Source organism: Heterocephalus glaber, unplaced genomic scaffold, assembly GCF_053883595.1.
Source record: "Heterocephalus glaber isolate CG9 unplaced genomic scaffold, H.glaber_assembly_v1.0 deba00001497, whole genome shotgun sequence".
NCBI lineage: Eukaryota > Metazoa > Chordata > Mammalia > Rodentia > Bathyergidae > Heterocephalus > Heterocephalus glaber.
Genome location: NW_028258320.1, coordinates 8,461,854 through 8,484,544, shown reverse-complemented (window position 1 = coordinate 8,484,544; position 22,691 = coordinate 8,461,854). Strand labels below are relative to the sequence as shown.

At 38.4% G+C, this 22,691-nt stretch overlaps 1 protein-coding gene and 1 pseudogene across 1 annotated transcript in view; one reads left to right on the top strand and one right to left on the bottom strand.

The window, feature by feature from the left end:
- Cd2ap (CD2 associated protein) overlaps positions 1 to 22,206 on the bottom strand; it is a 91,275-nt gene extending 69,069 nt beyond the window's left edge. The window contains exons 1-2 of the mRNA XM_004846398.4: positions 22,020 to 22,206; positions 516 to 676 (exon numbers count right to left, since the gene is read on the bottom strand). Of these exons, the coding sequence (XP_004846455.2) occupies positions 516 to 676; positions 22,020 to 22,023 (165 nt within the window). The 5' untranslated portion in view covers positions 22,024 to 22,206. The remainder of the gene's footprint in view (positions 1 to 515; positions 677 to 22,019) is intronic.
- Positions 18,936 to 19,268, top strand: LOC101712718 (small nuclear ribonucleoprotein E pseudogene; annotated as a pseudogene).
- Positions 22,207 to 22,691: the final 485 nt, after the last annotated feature.

Below are 22,691 nucleotides of genomic sequence, written 5' to 3'. Positions count from 1 at the left end.
AAGACCTGTCAGGCAACACTCAAAGACTTCAGATTCTAAGTCTCACTGACTATCTGATAGTGGGCAGATCATTTAACTTTTCCATCTAAATGTTATCATATTTTAAATGGGGATATTACCTACCTACTTCACAAGATTACCATAGGCTCAAAAAAAAAAAAAAAAAAAGATTACCATAGGCTCAGATGAGAATGTGTACCGAAAAGCTACTTCATAAATTACAAAGTGCTACCCAAACACAAGCTATTTTTTATTTCAAAGAAACTTGCAAATAGGTAGATACATAAACTAATGTAACAGGCACACAGATATACCTAAAGACACAATGATGTTATCCAGCAGACACCAAGCAATAATCAAATCCATTATAGAGTTCTCTGGACCTCATTTTACTTAAATTCTAGAGTAAAAAAATTATCTAAAATATTTCCATATACAGTATATGTACATATTTCTTAAAATTTAAAGATTAAATTCTATGAAGCAGTGGCTAAAATTTAACTGAAAATATTTACCTTGACAAAATTATCAGGGAACATTCCTCTTCTCCCATTTAGTTCCCCTTCCAGCCATCCTTCTTCTTGTAGTTTTTTCACATTCCTGATGATTTCCCCAACTCGAATAGTTAATTCATCATCATGTACAGCATCATAGTCATACTCCACAATATAGTCAACTGAAAAAGGAAAAAAATATCTAAAATCTAATTCACAAAACACTGTAAGTACAGCATCATAGTCATACTCCACAATATAGTCAACTGAAAAAGGAAAAAAATATCTAAAATCTAATTCACAAAACACTGTAAGCCATATTAATAAACTTAGAACTACAGGATCTGGTTAGCAACAATAGCTAACACTCTATAAAGATATCATCAAGGCTTGTCTCAATTTTAAATACTTGGCTATATTAGCAACTTTCATTATCATAGTATATAGCACAGAACTCCTTTTAAGTGGGAGCCTAAACAGAAACACAAAGCATAATTCATCTCTCTATATGTTCTTACAGTCAGATGTACACCCTTTGTGGCAGACAGACTCTGAAGTGGTACCCATGACCTCACCCACCTCCATATTCATATCCTTGTGTAATTCCTTCTCCTGGAGTATAGATGTGACCTGTGACTGACTTATAAACAATAGGATATTACAGAGATCATTTATTGTGTATTATTAGTGGGGCTGTAATACCCACCTTGCTAGGGGGCCTCCTCTCTTTGCTGGCTTTGAAGATACTCCCTGCTATATCTGTAAGCCACCTATGGAAGCAAGAGCCACAAGCAAGCAAGGGAGGGAGATCCCTGCTGAGGGCCTCAGGCCAACAACCAGAAATGAGCTAAAGGATTCAAATAACAACAGGAGCCTTCCCCCTCCAAGCCCCACAAGAGAAGTTACCCCTTCCTACACCTTCCCTGCAGTCTTATGGAGGACCCAGCTAACTGTACCTAGACCAACACTTCTCAAATACGTACAATTAAGTCGGCCAAGGACTCTTGTTTAAATGCAGACTTCGAGTAAATGCCACACTATCTAATGCTGTAGGTCAGAGACAATCCATTTACAGAACTTCCAATCACACATTATTACCTACTCCAGGGAATGGTTTTCAATCAGGCATGGGATGAATGGATTCTGACCTTCCTTCTGGTGTTTTATTTGACCTTAGAAACAAAATGAACCCCAGATCTGTAATACTTTTAGACGTGTTACACAAAGTAGGTTTTTTTAAAATAAATTTTAGACACAATTTCTATTTGCAGCTAAAAACATCCCAATAAGATTTTTAGAAAAAAAATACAAATTTTCGAAAAACGCATGCATAGCTGATGAAGCCAGGAAGAGAACTGAGGGAAGATATAACTAAAGTACTAAACTGCTCTGCAGAACCCCAGAGGACTAGATGTTCAGAATAGGTGGGCTCATGTAAAACACAGGGCTCAAAAGAAGAGAAACAGTCTCTCTAAGGAACAGCTGACAGCCATTATCAACCTTAAAAACTTCATAAGACATCGGGCATTTTTTTCTTCGCAAGGTTAAAAAAAAAAAACAAAAAAAAACCTCACACATTAATCAAACAATTGAACCAGTTAAGAGGAAACCAGGATAGTTATAGCAGTATAAATGAATGCTGTTTTCTCAGAAAAATAACTACTGAGAAATTTATGGGTCACCCACAGCAATGACCAGTTTCTGACCTACTAATTCCAAAATAAAACTTAAATCCTACCCATACAGTCAGAGTTTTTCATAAGGACTTGTTTGCTGTTTTTCTGGTATACTAGGAATTAAGCCTGGGGCCTTCACTCTGATCTAAATTTCCAGCCCTTTTTCTTTTCCCCTTTTCATTTTAACACAGGGCCTCACTAAGTTGCCCAGGCTAGGCTTAAATTTGCAATGCTCCTGTGCCACCATGCTAAGCTGCTTAGTAAGCTTTTTATTTATTATTTACTCACAAATGTGAGCAAACAATAGTTTATCATGAAAGTCCATGAAGAACTACTCCCAGAATAGACAGCTGGAGTCCAAGCAGAGCAAGCATAATGAATGATAGCAGAGAAGGGAGACTGGTGTCCAAACCAGGGTTACATCCAGAGAGAATAATTAAATAAGTAAAAATATTAAGGATGATAGGAGCCAAGTGTCTCTAAGTCAGAGATGAGAAACAAACAAATACAAATATACAAACATAGACAAATAGAAAAGAAGCTGTGATACTGAATTTTAATGAGAAGTATCAACACGAATTCAGTTTTAACAATATTGAAGTAAACACAGATATAAATGTCTGTATGTATACATTTGTATGCACACACAGACATACATACACACATTCACTCATATAACAACATACACACAAGGCAGTGGCCCCATAGCTCAGGGGTTAGAACACTGGTCATGTAAAACAACATACACACAAATGCCTTAGCTTTGTCCACTGAATGGACCTGAATCAGTGACATGCCAAGGGCAATGACCAAACCTAATGACAAGATCTTATTAATGCCACTTTTTACAAAAAGAAGTCAGGACTCTAGGGAAATGGCTAGTCATGGGGCTAGGCAGGAAAAGTGTAAGATAAGCCTGGAATATCATGTTGTGGCAGGAAACAAGAAAGGAAGTTCTCTCTGAAGCACTATCAAACAGATATAGAAAAATGATATCAAAAAAGTGCCTGCTGGCCAACTTAGGATAATATGACCATCAAAATAATGAAATTAACAAAATTCACCTCATTAAAGTAAGGATTCAGCAGAATACAATTTACTAAAGTAAGATAAAAGTTCACAACAAGAATAAAACAATCCTAAAGCCAGGCTTGGTGATGCACATCTGTAATTCCAGCACACTGGAAGCTGAGGCAGAAGGATCATGAGGGCAAAGCCAGTATGCACTACACAGCCAGTTCAAAGTTAGCCTGAACCAAAAAGAGAAAAAAAAAATGCTAGAAGACTCTCTGTGGGGATATTTAAAAAGTTCATCCACAAAAGAATGAAACTCAAACGTGAAGTCTTAAACTGGCCATAGTGGCACATGCCTGTAATCTCAGCACTCAGGAGGCTAAGGCAAGAAGATTACTTTGAATCAGTTTGAGTTGAAGGCCAGCATGAACCATGTGGCAAGACCCTGTGAGGAGAGGGAGAGGGAGAGGGAGAGAGAGAGGGGGAGGGAGAGGGGGAGGGAGAGGGGGAGAGGGGGGAGAGGGAGAGAGGGAGAGAGGGAGAGGGGGAGAGGAGGGAGAGGGGGAAGGGGGGAGAGGGAGGGGGGGAGGGGGAGAGGGGAGAGAGGGAGGGAGGGGGAGGGGGAGAGGGGGGAGAGGGAGAGAGGGAGAGAGGGAGAGGGGAGAGGAGGGAGAGGGGAAGGGGGGAGAGGGAGGGGGGGGGAGGGGGAGGGGGAGGGGGGGAGGGGGGAGGGGGAGGGAGAGGGAGGGAGAGGGAGGAGAGGGAGGGAGAGGGAGGGAGAGGGAGGGAGAGGGAGGGAGAGGGAGGGAGAGGAAGGGAGAGGAAAGGAGAGGAAAGGAAAGGAACGAAACTTTTCATTAGCGACATCAATTTCTAAAAAAGAAAAAGTCACTGAAGTACTAAAGAAAAAGCAATTCTTTATACTCTGCCAAGTAAGTAGGTAAGCACAGGTTTATAACATATTCATGTGGGCAAAGACAAGGAAAATTAACTTCTACACAAGAAGATGCATGATATTATCTACTAAAATAAAAATATGGAGAAAAAAAACAGTAAGATACAATCCAAGAAACAGGGGAGCAATCCTGGAGAGTAAGATAAGAAATGCTGAAACAGCATTTGGGCAACAAATCTAAGAAACAATTCAGACTAAAAGGAGACAGAAAGCTTTGGGGTGTATCTGAGGGCAAAGAAACGGACTGAAATTTTGTACTATCCTTACAAACTCAGAGGCAAGAAAGCCAGATAAAAGAGTTGTAAATATAATCATATACTTCACTGCACACTGAAAAATATCTACATGGTCATAATAATGTAGAAATTATTTTAATATTGACAACTTATTTTACAGCAAAACAAAAGGACATATTTATGGTTGGAAAAAAAATTAAATTTTAGCCATTACAAAGGCTAAAAATCCTTTAAAAGGATTGGGAGAGCAGAGTTGACAAACGGAAGACTAGAGGTACTAACATCTTTATCACACATAGTACTAAACCAGAAATATAATATATTGCTGGAAAAAGAAATAAATATGTATCTCTTAATGTAATATAGTATTCAACAGGGAACTGGATCAATGTATAAAAGGAGAAAAGATACAAAATTATAACTAAATCTTTACCTACCACATTAGCAAGATTTTAAAGTATTAAAATCAACAGCAGAAGCATACTTAGAAATATAAAAGTCAAAAACCTTAAAACAAAAAAAAAAACCTTAAAATAGGGCCGAGAATTTAGCTCAGTGGTTCTGCCGCCTGCCTCGCAGGCACAAGGTCCCGTGTTCGATCGCCAGTACCAAAAATTAAAAAAAAAAAACCTTAAAACAAGAATATACATATTTCCAAGTAGTTTCCCTCTAGAGAATAAGGAGTGAAGAAGAGAGTTGCATTGTAAGTCATTTATACATCTTTACATTTGTATTATGTACAGATACAACTTGGATATTTTTTTTTACAAAAGCAGTATATACTAAAGCAACTTGATCAATATTATGGCAAAGTTTTTATAACATATGATTTCATGTGTTATAATTAAAAACTTCAAAAAAAGAAAAAGAACTTCACTGAGCTAAATAAAATCTATTTCATTTCCCACAGAGTAAAACACCATGTGGTAAATAAGGTTAAATTCTTTTAATCTCATTCATTATTAAGCTTATAATGATATTTAATTTAGAAGGTTGTAAAACATGTACAATGACATACTTTTGTAAAAAGAAACAAAAGTATGCATTAGAAAAGTGTCAGCACTCAGGAGGCTGAGGCAGGAAGATCGCTGCAAGTTTGAGGCCACCCTGGACAACAGAATGAGTTCAAGGTCAGCCTGAACTACATAGCAAGACCCTGTCTCAAAAAAAAAAAAAAAGTGTCTAAAGAGCTACATTCAAAATGTTTATTCAAGTCCCCCGGTCAACTTAGCAATATATTGTCTCAAAAAAAAATTTTTTTTTAATGTCAAAAAGGGTAGGAGTGCAAAGGCCCTGAGTTCAATACCGGGTAGTGAAAAGAAAAAAAGGAGAAAAGTTAACAGAGATTTGGTTATCTTTTCTGCCTGAAAGAATCTAAGATGCTGTTATTATCTCCTTATATTTCATGTGTAGTATAAGAATTAACTTTATCTGAAAGAAAAGTTTGGACTTTGCTCTAATCTTCTAAGAATGTCCTGTTTACCTGAGAACTTCAAGATGTGTTTGGAAACTTTTACCTGGAAACCACACCAAGGGCCCAACAGTGTCGGCCCAACAGGGATTATCCATTCTACCTTGGGAGGGGCTGGAAAGCCAAAGGTCAGCCACATAGAAAGTCAACTGTATCTCAGCAAAACAAACCCTGGACATCAGGAGAACATTCCTGGTTTGCAACAGGGTGTGTGGTGCTACATCTCCTTGTAGCAAGGAGATAAGGGCTTCACTGGGCCCACAGAGAATGACTGGAAGCTCTGCCCTGGGAACCTTCCTAGACTCTGCCCCATGCTTCCACCACCCTTGGATGACTTTAATCTGTGTCTTTTCACTGTAATAAACTACAACCAAAAGTATAACAGATCTGTGAGTCAGTCTGCCAAATTATCTGATGTAAAGGCTGGCTGGGAGCCCCCAAACCTGCATGTGGTATCTATCATAAGTGAGGGGCAGGCTTAAAAATCACAAGCCCTACATTAGTACAATCCTGCAATGACCATGTTAATTGGGTAAAAATAAGTTAATAAAAATCCTGATATTCATCAGACAGCATGTAACAATTTACTGAAAAGTTAAAACTGTTTATACAAAACCTTATTTAATTCAAGAGTTTGTTATACACCTAACATGTAGGCCACCATTCTAACAATCAACACCTCCATATTTTGGAAACTCACACAATTCATTCTTTCTATTAAAACTGTTAAACTCTAGGCCGGGGATTTAGCTCAGTGGTTCCGGCGCCTGCCTCGCAAGCACAAGGTCCCGAGTTCGATCCCCGGTACAAAAAAAAAAAAAAATTAATTCTGGAAAACTGTTAAACTCCAAAGACAATTAAACAAGACTTTTCCACCATTTAACAAAATTGTGTTTAACAGATTAAAAACATTTATATTTTTTAAATGTTTAGTAATTGCCCTAAAGTTTGCAATGTACATTTATAACTAATCCTAAATTTACCTTTAAGTAACTCTGCAACACTTGATGTATCTAGATACTATGAAGTATTTCCTCCATCTGTCCCTTAAGACCTTCAGTCATTTTTCCTGCTCATATACTACATGGACATAATTCACTTCTCTAATCCACATACTATAAACATCCAATACATTGTTACTGTTATTACTTTAAACCATTACTTCTTTAAATCAGTTAAAAATAAGGAAAATAAGCAGCCAGGGATGTAGCTCAGTGGTGCCACTGCCTGCCTCGAAAGTGCAAGGTTCTGAGTTTGATCCCAGACACCAAAAAAAAATAAGGAAAATAAGATTTTGTTTTACTTTCAAATACTTTTATGTTCTTCCTTTATGTAGATTTGAGTTTCTGGTCTATTTTTCCTTTTCTCTAAAGAACTTCAAGTTATTATGTTTTCTTTCTTTTTGCAATGCTGGGGACAGAAGCCCTCCCCTGCACATGTGGTGCAAGTACCCCACCAATGACCCGCATCCCCAGCTTATTTATTTTATGGTAGGTTTGCTGGCAAGGCATTTTTGAATGTTGCTGTTGTTTTCTTGGTTTTTTGAGACAGAGTTTTGCCATGTAGTTCAAGTTGGCCTTGAACTCACCACACAGCCGGGGCTTTCCAGTGCTGGGATTACAGGCTTGTGCCACTACGTCACCTAAGGCATTTTTGGTTTTGCTTAACTAAAAAAGCCTTTATTTCTCCCTCTTTTGAAGGATAATTTTGCTGGATATAGTTTTAGATTGGTGTATATTTCTCTCAACACTTCAGTTTACTCCACTTCTTCCTTGCTTTTGTGATCACTGAAGAGAAGCTTGTTGAAATTCTTAATTCTTCTGTTCTCTGTGTGGGTGTGTTTATTGGTACTGGGGATTGATCCCAGGGGTGCTCTAACCCCTGAACTACATGCCCAGCCCATCTTTATTTTTCTTTTGAGACAGGGTTATGCTAAGTTGCTCAGGATGTCCTTGAATTTGTGATCCTTCAAAATCAGCCTCCAGACTACCCAGAATTACAGGTGTGTCCCACCATGCCTGTTTTCACGTGTTAATTTAACAAAATTTAAAGAACTAAGACAACCATGTAGAGGTGTGCTCTTTTGTGATACAATTAAAAGCAAAAGATTCTAATACTTACGACTTTTTCCCAATGAAATTAACATTTTATTTAAAAATTAGTCACAGGGCCAGGGATTTAGCTCAGTGGTTTCGCTGCCTGCTGCGCAACCGCAAGGACCAGAGTTTGATCCCCAGTACCAAAAATAAAATAAAATAAAAATAAAAATTAGTCACAAAAGCTATTTTTTGATGGAACTTAGGACCTTACACTTGTGAGGCAGGCAGCTGCACCACTGAGCTAAATCCCCAGACCACAAAAGCTATTTTTATACAGTTAAATAGCATTCTAACTTTTTTCAGATTACCAAACTACATTCAACAATACTAACTTCTCATTTGTTAACACTAAATAAACCAGATCTTCCAAAGTAAGTAAAACAGATCTTCAGAATCAATTCATCCTGTCTGAGGCTTTAGCTAATAATATCTAACTAGTCATCTTCTCTCATATCAAAATTATGATTAACTGGCCAGTTTTACTCCACCAATTCAAACGCAGCAGTATTTGTATGGTTAGCTAATTCAGTAACCCATTTCCAAAGCACCTCAAAAGATTGAATATGTCAAAGATACCTATCAAGATGAGCAATGAAAAATGAACTAGAGCCACAAGAGATTACAGAAGAACACAAACAGCTCTGTCAATTCAACACTCTAAAGAGAAATGCTAGAATTGAGCCAGTCAGGTTCTTAGATATAGTATAAAGTTGCAAACCTAAACACTGAATGAAATGAAAATTTTTTGTTTAAAAATAAACTGTGGAAATGAGAAGGGGTTTGGGGAAACCAAAAGTGGGAAGGGGAAGTAAAATGATTATAATTATATATCAATTCCCCCAATATTAATGTAATTATTATGTACTGCAAACATATACTAATGAAAAAACATGAATCACTCAACAGATTTTTTTTAAACAACAGATAAATAATCCAGGAATAACATTAGAAAGCAGTTTAAATTGGCATCAAAAACAGTCCCTCCCCAAATAAAAAAACAGTTCCCTAAGACTATGTACTTTAAAGGTTAATTCTTTGAAAACTACCACAGAGCACAAGCCCACTAACCTCCACTAATTAAAATAATCACTACTTAAAATAATTAAAATAGTATTAAGGGCCAGAGATTTAGCTCAGTGGTTCCACCACTTACCTTGAAAGTTCAAGGTCCCGAATTCAATCCCAGGTACCAAAAAAAAAAAAGTATTAAGATCAAATACCAGACCCAGAACTGTACTTTAAGTACATGGCATTCTAAATAAAATGCCAATAAAAGAAATTCAAATTCACAACACAGAATCTATCACAGGATAGGTTTAATCTTCGAAAATCTAATTTATCCTACAAACAAAATAAGAAAATCAGAATCAAATTCAAAAATTGCATTCAACAAAATTTAGCATCTTTCTATGTGAACCCCATTTCTCTGGTCCCAGTAAAAGGCATGGGGTCAACTCCAACCCTTGGCCTAGAAAATTAGCTTTGGGGCCAACACAGTAATTCAGTCTTCTCTCAAAGTACCTAGATTTATAACATGTTGACTCATAAAGGATTTATATTAGGACAATGATTCTCTACCAGAATGATCCTTCCCACAGGGGACACTAGGCAATGTCTGGAAATCCCTTCTATTGATTGTTACAACTAGGAAATGCAACTTAAGCATCTAGTACATAGAGACTAGGGATGCTGCTAAGTGTCCTACAATGCACAGAACGGTCCTCCAATCCCAACTAAGGATTCAATGGTCCAAAATGTCAACACAACACTGCCAAAGTCTGAATCCCTGCATAATCAGGGAAAGGGGTCACATTTAGATTTTTATCCCACCCCATATCCCATAAATTCTAGTTCAATAAAAAAGAACTCTTAAAACACATGTACACTCAGTTGGATCATGAGGGTGCTGTTGGGTTTCAGTAGCTGAGGGAGCTATTAGGAGAGGCCATGCTGTGAGTAGCTTTCCTCTGCCCACACCCTCCCACTATGCCATTTCTTCAATTAAGCCTGCTGAACTGAAACTTCTGAAAATGTGAGTCAAATAAACCACTGCTCCTTGCTGCACCTGCCTGGTAAGCACAAGGTCCTGAGTTCAATTCCTGGTACCGAAAAAAAAAGAGAGAAATCATTCCTCCTTAAAGTTGCAGGTATCCGGTATGATGTCTTAGCTATGAGGCAAGTGACTAGACACAGTTAAAATTTGTTACAAGTATCTTAAGAGAAAATATTTACTAAAACACATGTACAATACTGATCCACAATTTTAGGTGATAAATACTTATATTTCTTTGGGTTGTTTTATTGTTATTTTTTCTTTTAGAGAGGTTTGTTTTGTTTTCCTTTGAAATGGAGTCTCTTCATGTTGCCCAGGCTGATCTCAAATTCCTGGGCTCACTGGGGATTTAGCTCAGTGGTTCGACCACCTGCCTCACAAGCCCAAGGACCCGAGTTGGATCCCAGGTATGAAAAAATTAAAAAAAATTAAATTTAAAAAAAAAAAAGTTTGGGGCTGGGGATTTGGTTCAGTGGTGCTGCCACCTGCCTCGCAAGCACAAGGTCCTGAGTTCGATCCCCAGTACCAAAACAACAACAAAAAAGGCAGAATCAAACTCCTGGGCTCAAGTGATTCTCCAGCTTCAGGTTCCAACAGCCTACTGCATCCAGCTACATTTATTTTAAACCAAACTAAAAAAGTCATTTCAACACACATTACCACTGGCCAGATAATGTTTTTAGAAATTTGAATTCAACAATTCTTTGATTATAAAAATTTAATGTTGTTTTTTATATGTATTTTTAGTGAATGTTTAGAAACAGGGAGAAATTCAAATAACTGTTTAGCATTTTTGCATGATTCTGAAGTTCCACTCTAAGTTTTTGCAATTATTTGTATAATTATTATGTTTTTAGAGCTTATTTGGAAATTGAAGTTCTTTTATAGCAACTTCATTTTTTGGTAGTTTAAAATTTCTTTGTAGTTGATATTTGATTATTAACATTTATAGAATGCTTACTATACTAGGCATTGTATCGAGCATTTAATACCCATGGGGGTATTGTGATATAAAATATTATTGTTCTCATTCTTCAGAAACAGGAATCAAAGTTACAGAGATTATTACTCATGCAGGGTTAGAGATAAGATGTGGAGGAAGCAAGTCCAGACCTACACTGATATGACTTTAAAGCATCTCCTCTTATTTCTTAAAACATTTTGGGGAAGAAAGAAAATATTAACCAGTAATATGAAAAAACTTGAAACAATCATTTAAATTCCTCCTTAAATCGCTTCTCGGCCTTTTGGCTAAGATCAACTGTAAATTTCTCCTTATTTCTAAGCATTCACCATAGGAAATAAGATTAAATTTTTATAATCAAGGAATTGTTAAATTCAAATTTCTAAAAACATTATCTGACCAGCAGTTGAGAGCAGGGAATCATGCTTTCCTCATTGTTGTGTTCCCAACCCCAGCACAATGTCGAACGCATAGTAGGTAATCAACAGTTACCTTGCAGCACTGAACTGAAAAATAATATACTACATAGCTTTTGATTCTCATTTCAAGTTTAACCTTGATTTTCAATAAATTTAGTTTTTATATATACTAAATAAAAACCAAGTACAATCACACTTAATGTTCATTCAGCATATACTTAAGTGGCTACTCCTAGGAGACCCTTGTTCTTGATGTACTTGGAATACATTTTAAAAAATTTTTTTAAACCTCTCTGCACTGTTTGACCTTATAGTTTAACAGGTAAGTCAGAAACAAACAAGTACGCTGAGGAATTGACTCAGTGGTAGAGGGCTTGCTCAGCATGCATAAGGCCCTGGGTTCAATCTCCAACACTGCAAAACACAGTAAATAAATAAATAAAAATAAAGAGTATAACAAGGAAATTACAAAAGTAAGTTACAACCTGGATGACAGACTGGATACAACAAGGCCAGGGATTTAGCTCAGTGGCACCATGCCTACCTCCCAAGCACAAGGTCCTGAGTTCAAATCCCAGTACCAAAAAAACCCAAAACAAAACAAAACAAAAAAAGAATAGATACAACAAATAGGACAGGATAAGGAAGGATCAAGAATGCCTGTTATCAGGCTACATATTCAGCTCAGTGGCACCATGCCTGCCTGGCAAGCACAAGGTCCTGAGTTCCATTCCTGGTCCCCCCCCCCACAAAAGAATGCTTGTTATCTGTAACCCAAATGACAACTTCCAGGAGAAAAAGCTGTTCCACCACGTTTTACAGCACTGTACAACCAGAGGAACAGGGTTGTCTGAGTTCAAACCCTTGCCTTGAATTATTTTGTTTCCTATCTGTAAAAAGGTACAGATTTGATGTGAGGATAATTGTTGGAAAGTGTTTAAAACTGTGCCTGAAACAGAAATACCTAATATTCGCTAAATGTTAACACCTATCACATGTACTGCCATCTCCTCCCTGATGCATAAGTAGCTGGAAAGCATTCTACCAATTCTGAGTGTTTCCGTTTGTGGTGATACAAAATCTCAAGAAACATTTGCTAAATTCATCTAAAGATTTACCTAGAATTATTATTATTGTAAGAAAAAAATGCGAGACAACTAATTCAAAGGAACTAAAACTGTTTGTGAGGAAGAAATCACATAACAGCTATTTAGGAATCTTTCAGAACTTTTTTCAGATCACAAACCTCATTGAAAATCCTGAAAGTATATAGAGCTTTTTTCCAAAACAATTCCACTGCAAAGGTCTACGCAAATTCTTACATGTTTAAAAATGATGGGTCTGTGAAATATTTTTCCTATGTCACTTTTGGGAATTCATTATATCCCTAAAAATTACTTTAGTTTTCCTTTTCAGCTCTTTATCAACAGCACTTGTGAAATACCACTCTTATATTTTCCTTATTTCTGAAGTTTAAAAAAATTAAACTGAAAAAAATAGCTCTCTTTACTAAAGTCACAATCTCAGCCCTTTTGATTTGTTTATTTTGAGACAGGGTGTAAGTAGCCCAGGCTGGCATGGAATTTTCAATCCTCCTGCCTCAGTCTCCTCCACAGCTGAGCTTATAGACATATGCAATGGTGTCCAGTCAAAACCCACATTTTATTTAGAAAAAAATGAAATAAACAGGAAACCTACTACGTACAATTCTGTACAATGTTTTCCCATTAAAAAATATACTTACGTATTTAATTTTAATAAATTAGGACTAATTAAATATCTAACAAAGTAGCCTTATACTTCAAAAATACTTGCATATATACCATTATGTCCACAATGGATCTGCTGATAAAAAAAACTCAAGAAATTTTCAAGATTTACATTCTAAAACTACACTATTGAGCTGGTAACCAGCAGTCACATATTAAAATATACTGAAATACCTCCACATAAACCAGGCTAACAAATTGAGCACTAGAAATGTGGCTAGCACAAAATGAGATGTTATATAAATGTTAAACACATCAGATTTCAGACAAATTCATATATATATATTATATAATCTCATCAATCACTTTATACTTAATATGTTGAAATAATGTATTTTCTTTAACCAACATAACCAAACATTATTAAAATTTATTTCACTTGGGCCGGGGATTTAGCTCAGTGGTTCTGCCGCCTGCCTCAAAAGTACAAGGTCCCGAGTTCAATCCCCGGTATCAAAAAAAAATTTATTTCACTAATTCCTTTTTAACATGGCTACCAGAAAATTTTAAATTATGATTAATATAGCTTCAAAGAATATATATGCATACATACATCTATCTATATTTGTTTCATAATGCTCATTTTTTTTTCGGCAGGGTCTCACTATGTAGTACAGGATGGCCTCAAACTCATGGCCACCCTCCTGTCTCAGGCTCCTGAGTGCTGGGATTACAGGCATGTACCACCATGCCTGGCTCCTAATGCCCACTTCAGACATACCATAATTTACAGTTTAAAATTATATACATTACTTTAAACAAACTTTTAAAGCTAAAAAGTAACCCGTTATGCTTAAATTTGCTTAACGATAAACCAGAGACTCATATAGAAATGTCTATGGGCCGAGGATTTAGCTCAGTGGGGCCGGCCACACAGGTAATCAGCAGACCCACCTAACAAGATGCTTAATATCTGAAATACTGATTCTCAACTAAAGCCTCAATAAAGCCACACCATACAGAAAGGAATTAAAAAAAAAAAAAAGATGTTATCCACAAACTTGAATCACTAATTCCATTAGGCAACATTCTGTTAGCCCGGTTTATGTGGCCATTTTTCAATATATTTAAATTCTATATTAATTGTTAGATTGGCTCTCTCTCCAATTACTCCATAGTAAAATGCTAATAAGTGTTATTGGACATATAGCAGGCTCCCAATTTTCGGTTAGTCATGAAAAGGGTAAAAATTTTTAATTCAGTAAAATAAGCAATGTAGTTTCTAGCATCAATGAGCACAGGACAAGTGAGGCCATTTAAGCATGAAATGTAGAGAATGTCAAAGGAGTTTTTATTTAGGCTTTAAACTATGAAGTTCTAATTATAAATTTCAGTGAGTTTTATAGAATATAAGGAAAATAAGAATAATTTTCTACAAAACAGAATACCTTAAGAATTGAAATACAGGCCGGGGATTTAGCTCAGTAGTTTTGCCTCCTGCTGCGCAAGCACAAGGACCCGGGTTCAATCCCCAGTACCAAAACAAAAAACAAAAAAAAGAATTGAAATACAGCTGGGGGTAGTGGTGCACACCTGTAATCCCAGCACTTGGAAAGCTGAGGCAGGAGGACTGTCATAAGCTCAAGGCCAGCCTGCACTAATAGCCAGACCCCATCTCAAAAACCAAACAAGCAAACAAACAAAGAACTGAAATACAGCCTTTATATTTCCATTTGACATTCATTCTGAAAACTTGAGATTTATTTCATCACTTAAGGCAATTTTTTAAACTGCTCCCTCCAATTTTTTTGATAAGAATAACTTAGTAAGTAAATAAAAATGGATTCTTTATCTTATATGATGTGCACACACACTGAAACAGCAAGGCAAAAATTTATGAATGTAACCTGCTACCACAGAGAAGGAAAAATATGGGGGGGAGAGAGGCAACAGTAGGGATTGAACACAGGGCCCTTGCACTGAGCTACAACCCTAGTCCTTTTTATTCTGAGTCAGGGTTCCAATAAGTCACTAAGTTACTCAAGCTGCACTGTCTGCCTCAACCTCCCAGAGTACCAGGATTATAGCTATGTACCACTACACCTGGCAAAGAAGGAATTTTAATTAAAGCCTAATGTAAAATCTGATCTTAGGAAAACACATTTCTAAATCAGTTATTTCAAAAGCAAAGAATGAGAAGATCCATGTACAACAGCATAAATTTGAAACACCAACCATACATATACTTCCTGAAAAATATTCAGAACTGTATTAGTACTTTGGCATTTATCACAATAATCATGACACTAAAGGACTGGTAGTCTTATAGTTAATAAAGTTGGTCTAGATATTAAGTAAATTTCTGACCTCCTCACTACTGGAGCACTGATAGGTCACTGAGAACTTCAAATATCTTAAAGGGATCATATCAAATGAAAGCTTGTTTCACTGTAAAAGCTCATGCCAGGAGTAAATGAAAAATGTCTTGACTACTGCTGCTGTCATTTCAATCTTGAATGGCACCCCAGAGCTTCCCTGTTCCCAGCCTATGACACTACTGGAAAGTGGAGGAATCTTTAGCCTAGTGAAAAGAACTTAGGTCACTGGGCATGTGCCCTTGAAGGGCTTATCAGGACCCTGAACACTTCCTGTCTCTTTTTCACATCCTGACTGCAACAAAGCAACCAGTCCTCCTCTGCCAGGTACGCCAACCATGATGTACTGTGCTACACAAGCCCAAAGCAACAGGGCCAAGAGACCATGAACTGAAATTTCTGAAACTATAAGCCGAAACAAACCATTCCTGCTTTTAAGTTAATTACTTCTGATATTTTATTACAGCAGCAGAAAGGTGACTAACATTAATTGCGAGGACCTCCTATATCATCATCATCATCATCATCATCATCACTGGTCACACTAATGAGAGATGAATAAATCCTACTGATCTTCTAATGCAAGGATTCATGTCCTGATAATCTTTATCTCTTATTATATTTTACCATTTCTGACACTGGACTGTATCTCCTGAAAGTATAGGATCATGATGGAAAGTTTAAGGTACACGAAAGCTTAAAAAGTATGAAACATCAAATCTACTGGAATTATTGAAGATACGGTATGTTAAGGTTCCCGAAAAGGATTCCATAATATTGTCATAACAGATAATTGTCAGTATCTTAAGCCAGATATCAATTTATAATGATAGGTCTTCTACAGCAGTTTCTTCCTAGAGTAAAATTCCTTTAACTGCAAACAACCATGCTCTCAGGAAATCAGAGTTCAATAAAAACATGCAGGTGGGAGAGTAGAACATCCAGGCACCTGTGACCCTCAGAAATAAAAAACAAAAACAAACAAATAAACAAAAGAGCATCAAGTTCAGTCCAAAGAAGGAAACATTTAGAAGCCAAGAGGAAAATGCTTATCTCACTTAGGGCTAAAACCAAGGTTATGACTCAAAAATATAGCACTGTAGTATAGTCTCAGGTTAAAGAAGTCCTAGAAAGATTATAAAGAGAATTCTACCTATTTCATAGCAGTATTTAAATGTCTCTACTGTCAGCTAGTCTAAACATCTAATACAAACCCAAAAGAAAGTATCCGGAGCAAGGGCTACAAACGACAGGCACACACTACCAGAGAGAGAGAGAGAGAGAGACAGAGACAGAGACAGAGACAGAGACAGAGACAGAGACAGAGAGAGACAGAGAGACAGAGTGTTTCCTAATAACTTGCCTAACACAGTATCATATCAATAAAACCTAAGAACCAGAAGTTAAAAGTACTTTCAAGTTTCTTATGCCTTGCTTGCCCATGTATTATTATATTGGCAGTTACAATTAACACCCTTAATACCTTGTTTCTGAAAGAGAAGGGTATGCTGACACTTTAAAATCTACTTTGCTTTCCAGTCTCCTGGGAGACAAAGAGACAGGAGCAAAGGCTGGCCCATCAAATGCCTGGAACCAAATAAACAGATGGGATGGTAGATTATGACCATGAATATTCTCAAGCTATTTAGATAAGCAGAAGATGCCATTAAAACCCAAAGTTATTTAAGACACTTACATCATTCAGATTCAGCTACTAATGTTCACTACAAACTTTTCTTGTCAAAATCATCAAGTACCAAATTCAACAAGTTATAAACACTTGAGTACCAAGGTATGACTTACCCTCTATCTCTCATAAGAAATCTGGACAATGTCTGGTTTCATTTCCCTATGGCTAGGCCTTCAAGGCCTCCAGCCAGACCCTGTTTCCTCCCTTCCCGCCAGGATGCCAGTCTGAGCTGCTTGCTCCCTAACGCCTGCTACCGACCCCATCAGTCCCACTCCAAGCTGACCTGCTCCACCTTCCTGTCTGCACTCTGCACTGTTACACATATCCTCAATCCTGTCTTGCCAACTGCAGACATATATGAACCTCCATTCAGATTTCCCAAACTAACATTCTAACCCCTATTTCTTCTAGAAAGATGTTCTGCCCACGTGTAGATATTATTTGGCACCTGAATCCTGTTTGTGTTGAGTCTGTATAGTAGATATCAATTCCTACAACTAGCAGGTCACAGCTCCATCATACTGATTACTCAATATTACATTTGACTTGTCCTTTCTTTTCTGAACACAAACACTGAAAACCTTCTGATCTTTCACAGCATGCCTCCCCCAGGTTACAGAGAAAACAGGTCTGTAGATCTGTCCTATGCTCACCCAAATCAAGAATCTCGGGGCCGAAGATTTAGCTCAGTGGTTCCAGCGCCTGCCTCATAAGCACAAGGTCCCGAGTTTGATCCCTGGCACCAAAAAAAAAAGAATCGCTACATTCTTTCTCAACCTATTTTCATGCCTTTGACACAATATTACTTCACATAAATTAGAAAAGTAAACATTTTTATCAAACTCAAAATACATTTAACAGGGGAAGATATTCCATCACAGAAGAAGGGGAGGGAAGTCACAGATTTGGATTAAGTATATATAAAATTTTTAGGGTACTTTTAATTGACAATTTAACATGAACCAAAAGACTATGCTTTATAACTTTTTAAATTTTAAATTCCTTAAAATCATACCTTGCTAAATTATTATGACATCATTTTTCTTTGTAAAGCCCCTCATTCAGAGATACATAGTAAACTCCAGACTCATTGTTACAGGAAAATATACTACAAATTTAACTTTAATTGAATATGGTTTTGCAGAATTAAAACTATTCAAAGTTTGAAACATTAAAAAAATCTGATCATGAGTGCTTCCTCTAATTAAGGAACTACTAGATTAGGCAGCAATTCAACTTCAAAACAAAAATTTCTTAATATTCCTTTTTTCCTGCTCCTCTCTAGTTTAACTAAAGTTAATCCCAATACTCAAAGGTTGGTAGGCAATTTCTGTTTGCAACTACTGATCTGCATGAATGAAGATTTTCTCCAAACAGTACCACAAAGTACAATAAAGAAACCACTGTTATAGAAGTACATGTATCAAGTAAACCAACTGCAAATTTCTGTCTACATGTTATATACGTAAGTTTTTTCCCCCAGAACTGGGATTGAACTAAGGGCCTTCCCAATGACGTACAGCCCCAGTTCTTTTATTTTTTATTTTGATACAGGGTCTCACTAAGTTGTTAAGTTTCCTGACTGGCCTCAAACATGTAATCCTTCTGCCTCAGTCTCCCAGAGCGCCATAATTACCGGTGTGCACGAACACCTCTAGCTGTAGATAACCTTATAAAATAAATTTCAATATTAAAGGTTCAAAACCTTATCTAAAATTATTGAGAAACTCAGTCCTTAAAATCTGCATACTCTTTCAAAAATAAAAATTCACAGGTGAGATTTTGCCATGGCGTACTGGGGCCAGGGCCAGAAAGTGCAGAAGGTGATGGTGCAGCCCATCAATCTCATCTTCAGATACTTGCAAAATAGATCCCGGATTCAGGTGTGGCTCTATGAGCACGTGAATATGCGGATAGAGGGCTGTATTATTGGCTTTGATGAGTACATGAATCTTGTATTAGATGATGCGGAAGAAATTCATTCTAAAACAAAGTCAAGAAAACAATTGGGTCCAATCATGCTAAAAGGAGATAATATTACTCTGCTACAAAGTGTCTCCAACTAGAAATGATCGAAGAATTAAGAAGACAGCAGTGAAGTGAGGTGGCAATTATGATAACGTGAAAAATGCAGCTGGTTTAAGTGGTTTGCCCTGGGAGTATCTGTGAAACATTTTTTATACTGTTTTGATTACCCTTATGTTATTACTGCACCGGCAATAAATGTTGGATTGTTTTTATTTAAAAAATAAATAAATAAATAAATAAATAAAATAAAAATTCATGGGGCCAGGGATTTAGCTCAGTGGTTCCATTTCCTGCCTTGAAAGCGCAAGGTCCCGAGTTTGATCCCCGGTTCCAAAAAAAAAAATTCACATAGAGTAATACTTTGTACCATTTTCTATCTTGTTTCACTCCAAAATTTGTATCTGTATTTTTGGAATACATAAAAATAAATATTGCCTATCTATCCCCTTAAAGTTCTTCCCAAATTCCTTTATACAGGTGCATAAAATTTCTTCGTAGGCATTCTTCCCACTTAAACACAGAACGAAAAACACTGGTGTAACATAAATTCAAGTTAAATCTCTACTAGTATTCATCCCACTTATAAGTTTTCCCTGGGAAGGTGATGTAGCTCAATCGCAAAGCTACTTGCCCAGCATGCATGAGGCCCTGGATTAGATTCCCAGCATCAACAAAAGAAAGTTGTTCCTCATCAACAAAGCATTTTCCTAAGCAATAAATAAAATCTTGTATCATATTCAATATTGAAAAAATACTAGTACCTATATAATTGTGTATGGTTACATTATGTGAAACTCAATTTCTGCATTAGTTCAAAATAATTTCATTTCACTAGTCATTGAGAGACAATATCCTGGTTCTAACAATGGAAAAAATAGTTACTGCTGTTTTCCTCTGAGTTGTTACAAGGATTACGGAAATCATTTGAAAATGAAAATAATCGGCACTCTACAAGTGACAGCTCAATCGATCCCAACAATTTATATGATTGATACTTTCATCCCACTTACAGATGAAGAAATTGAAGCACAGAGAGTGGAAGTGACTTGCTCAAGTCATGTACACCACCTAGTAAGGACCGTCTAAAGGTATTCACATCACTCTCAAAACAAATACACGCAAAGTTTTTCATTCTGTGACAAATTAGGTAAAACATCGTGTAAATATTTTAGGCAGTACCTTAAATCCTAAGAAATAAAGACAGTGGCAAAACCTTACACACTTTTCAAAAATTAACCACGAACACCTCAAGTAACAGACCTTCAAAACACATCTTGAGTAATCAAGTTAACAGTATGCTAACACTGATCTTTAGCAAGATTATCTGACAACTCACTAACTAGAACACAAGTCAGTCGGTAAGAAAATAAGTATTACAATGTCCAAGTACTGATATTCATTCACTTTTCTCAACTGCCTCACACTCTAATGGCCCGTTGATTTCTCCCCTATGCAGAATCACAAAGTGAACACCACTTCCACACTCCGGAAACTGAACAGAAGGGGGGGGGGCGCTAATCAAAGTTACAAGCACAACCAATAGCAAAGTAGGAAAAAAGCACTTTAAATTACTTCAAAACGCAAAGGAGTATGTTATTTAGCACTTGGATCAACAGTCCTACATACCATCCACAGATTCTAAGGACATCATAGCAATCGAAAATCATGAATTATGATTAAGACATCAAAAGAAGTTTAATTATACCGTGCGTCCTATTTAAGACAGATAAAGAATTATATAATTTTAGTGTAATTTTCATCCAAAGCGATTAAAGTGATTTTACAATTTGGTGCTTAAAGGAATAAGCCCACAATTACCCTGTAAGGGCAACTAATGGATTAAAAAGGAATTCATGGGCCGGGCATTTAGCTCAGTGGTTCCGGCGCCTGCCTGGAAAGAGCAAGGACCCGAGTTCGATCCCCGGTGCCAAAAAAAAAGAATTCATTTGAAAGCTCCAAATAGCAAATATTTTGCTTTACTGTGTCTGAGTCCAAGAAAACTTGGTGTGTAAAGGGTACCTTCAAAGCAGGAGGGAAGTGAAGAAACATAAAATTAGAAAAGTCTAAAAACGCCAAACAGCTAGGGGAGTGTCTACAAACACTGGGCTGCACGCATCCCCCACAAAACAAAGTGTGGGCAGCGAGTGCCACATCAGCAGGACTCTGCATTTGCCCTGCCACTAAATCCTGTGAGCTTCATGAATTATTAATTCCGGTAATGGTTTGTGGATAGGAAGCAGCACCAACTCTCCAGTGGAAGAAGCGTTAGCGTCCCTGATTTGCTGCACAAAATCCAATTTGGTTTTATTCTTACAGAATGCTTTCTGCCTTAAAGAGGCATAAACTGATTATTTTTTTAAAAAAAAAACAACTTCGTTAAATAAGTTAATTGTAAAGGATCGAGGGAGTTCGCGCCTAGCTCGTGGTGAACTTTTGATCACGAGAACTGCTACAGCACTCAACAAACTCCATTCAGGGCCCTGGGACCCGTTCGGGTTCCCCGGTCTGCAAGCAGAACTTCAGAGCCACAGGAAGCCCCGGCTCCGCGACCCCGGGAAAGCGCCCGGAGGGGTGTGGCCCTCGAGTGCCCGGAAACGACCCGCCGGGCCCAAGAGGGAAGGGAAGTGGGATTCCCTCCGGCTTTCGGGGTTACTGGGGCGCCGGGTGGGGGGAGGGGCGGGGCTAGGGCGCAGGGGGCGGAACGGGAACCGAGCGGCCCCCCAGGCAGAAGTCAAAGGCAGGGTCGGGGGTCAGGGGTCAGGAGCGCGTGGCGGGGTCGCGGGGTCACGGGGGTCGCGGGGCCCGCACCCCACCCCGGCCGGAACCCCCTACTCACCCATGCTGGGGCCCGCGGAGTCCGCCGCCGCTTCCCTCACAATCCGGCCCCTCTGAGTCAGGCGGGCTGAGCAGGCGCCTCCATCCACCGCGCACCGCCCGCCCTCGCGCCCCGAGCGCCGCCCGCCGAGCCCGCCCCTCGACCCCGCAGTCCCGATGCCGCCACCTCTGAGGAGACTGGAGCGCCGCGGGGAAGGTGCGAGCGCGCGCGACGCGGAGATCTCGCGAGAACCCCTGGCCCAGGCCCCGCCCTCTGCCTTGCCCACCGCCTTGCCCACCCCCTAGCGCTGGCTCCGCCCCTCTGCCCGCCGGGTGCCAGGTGCGGTGACGTCACGCCGGCGTCTATGCGGCCTCAGCTTTATGCGAACGCGAGTGGGAGCTGCGTGAGCTTTCAAGAAATCCTGACACCTGGCGGGGCATTTAGCTCAGTGGTTCTGGCGCCTGCTTCGCAAGCGCAAGGTCTCAAATTCGATCCCCGGTACGAAAAAAAAAAAAAGATCCTGACACGTAACTGGCAGTCCTCGACACGAAACTGCCTTGCGGTTTGGGTCCACCGAACCTGGGTTCTGAGCTTGTGGCCGCGTGGGGCCCAGGTAAAGGACCTGTCTGCATCACGGTTTCTGGGGTTTCTAGCGCGGAGTGGGGTCTGCAGAGAGCAGCAGCTGGTGAACAC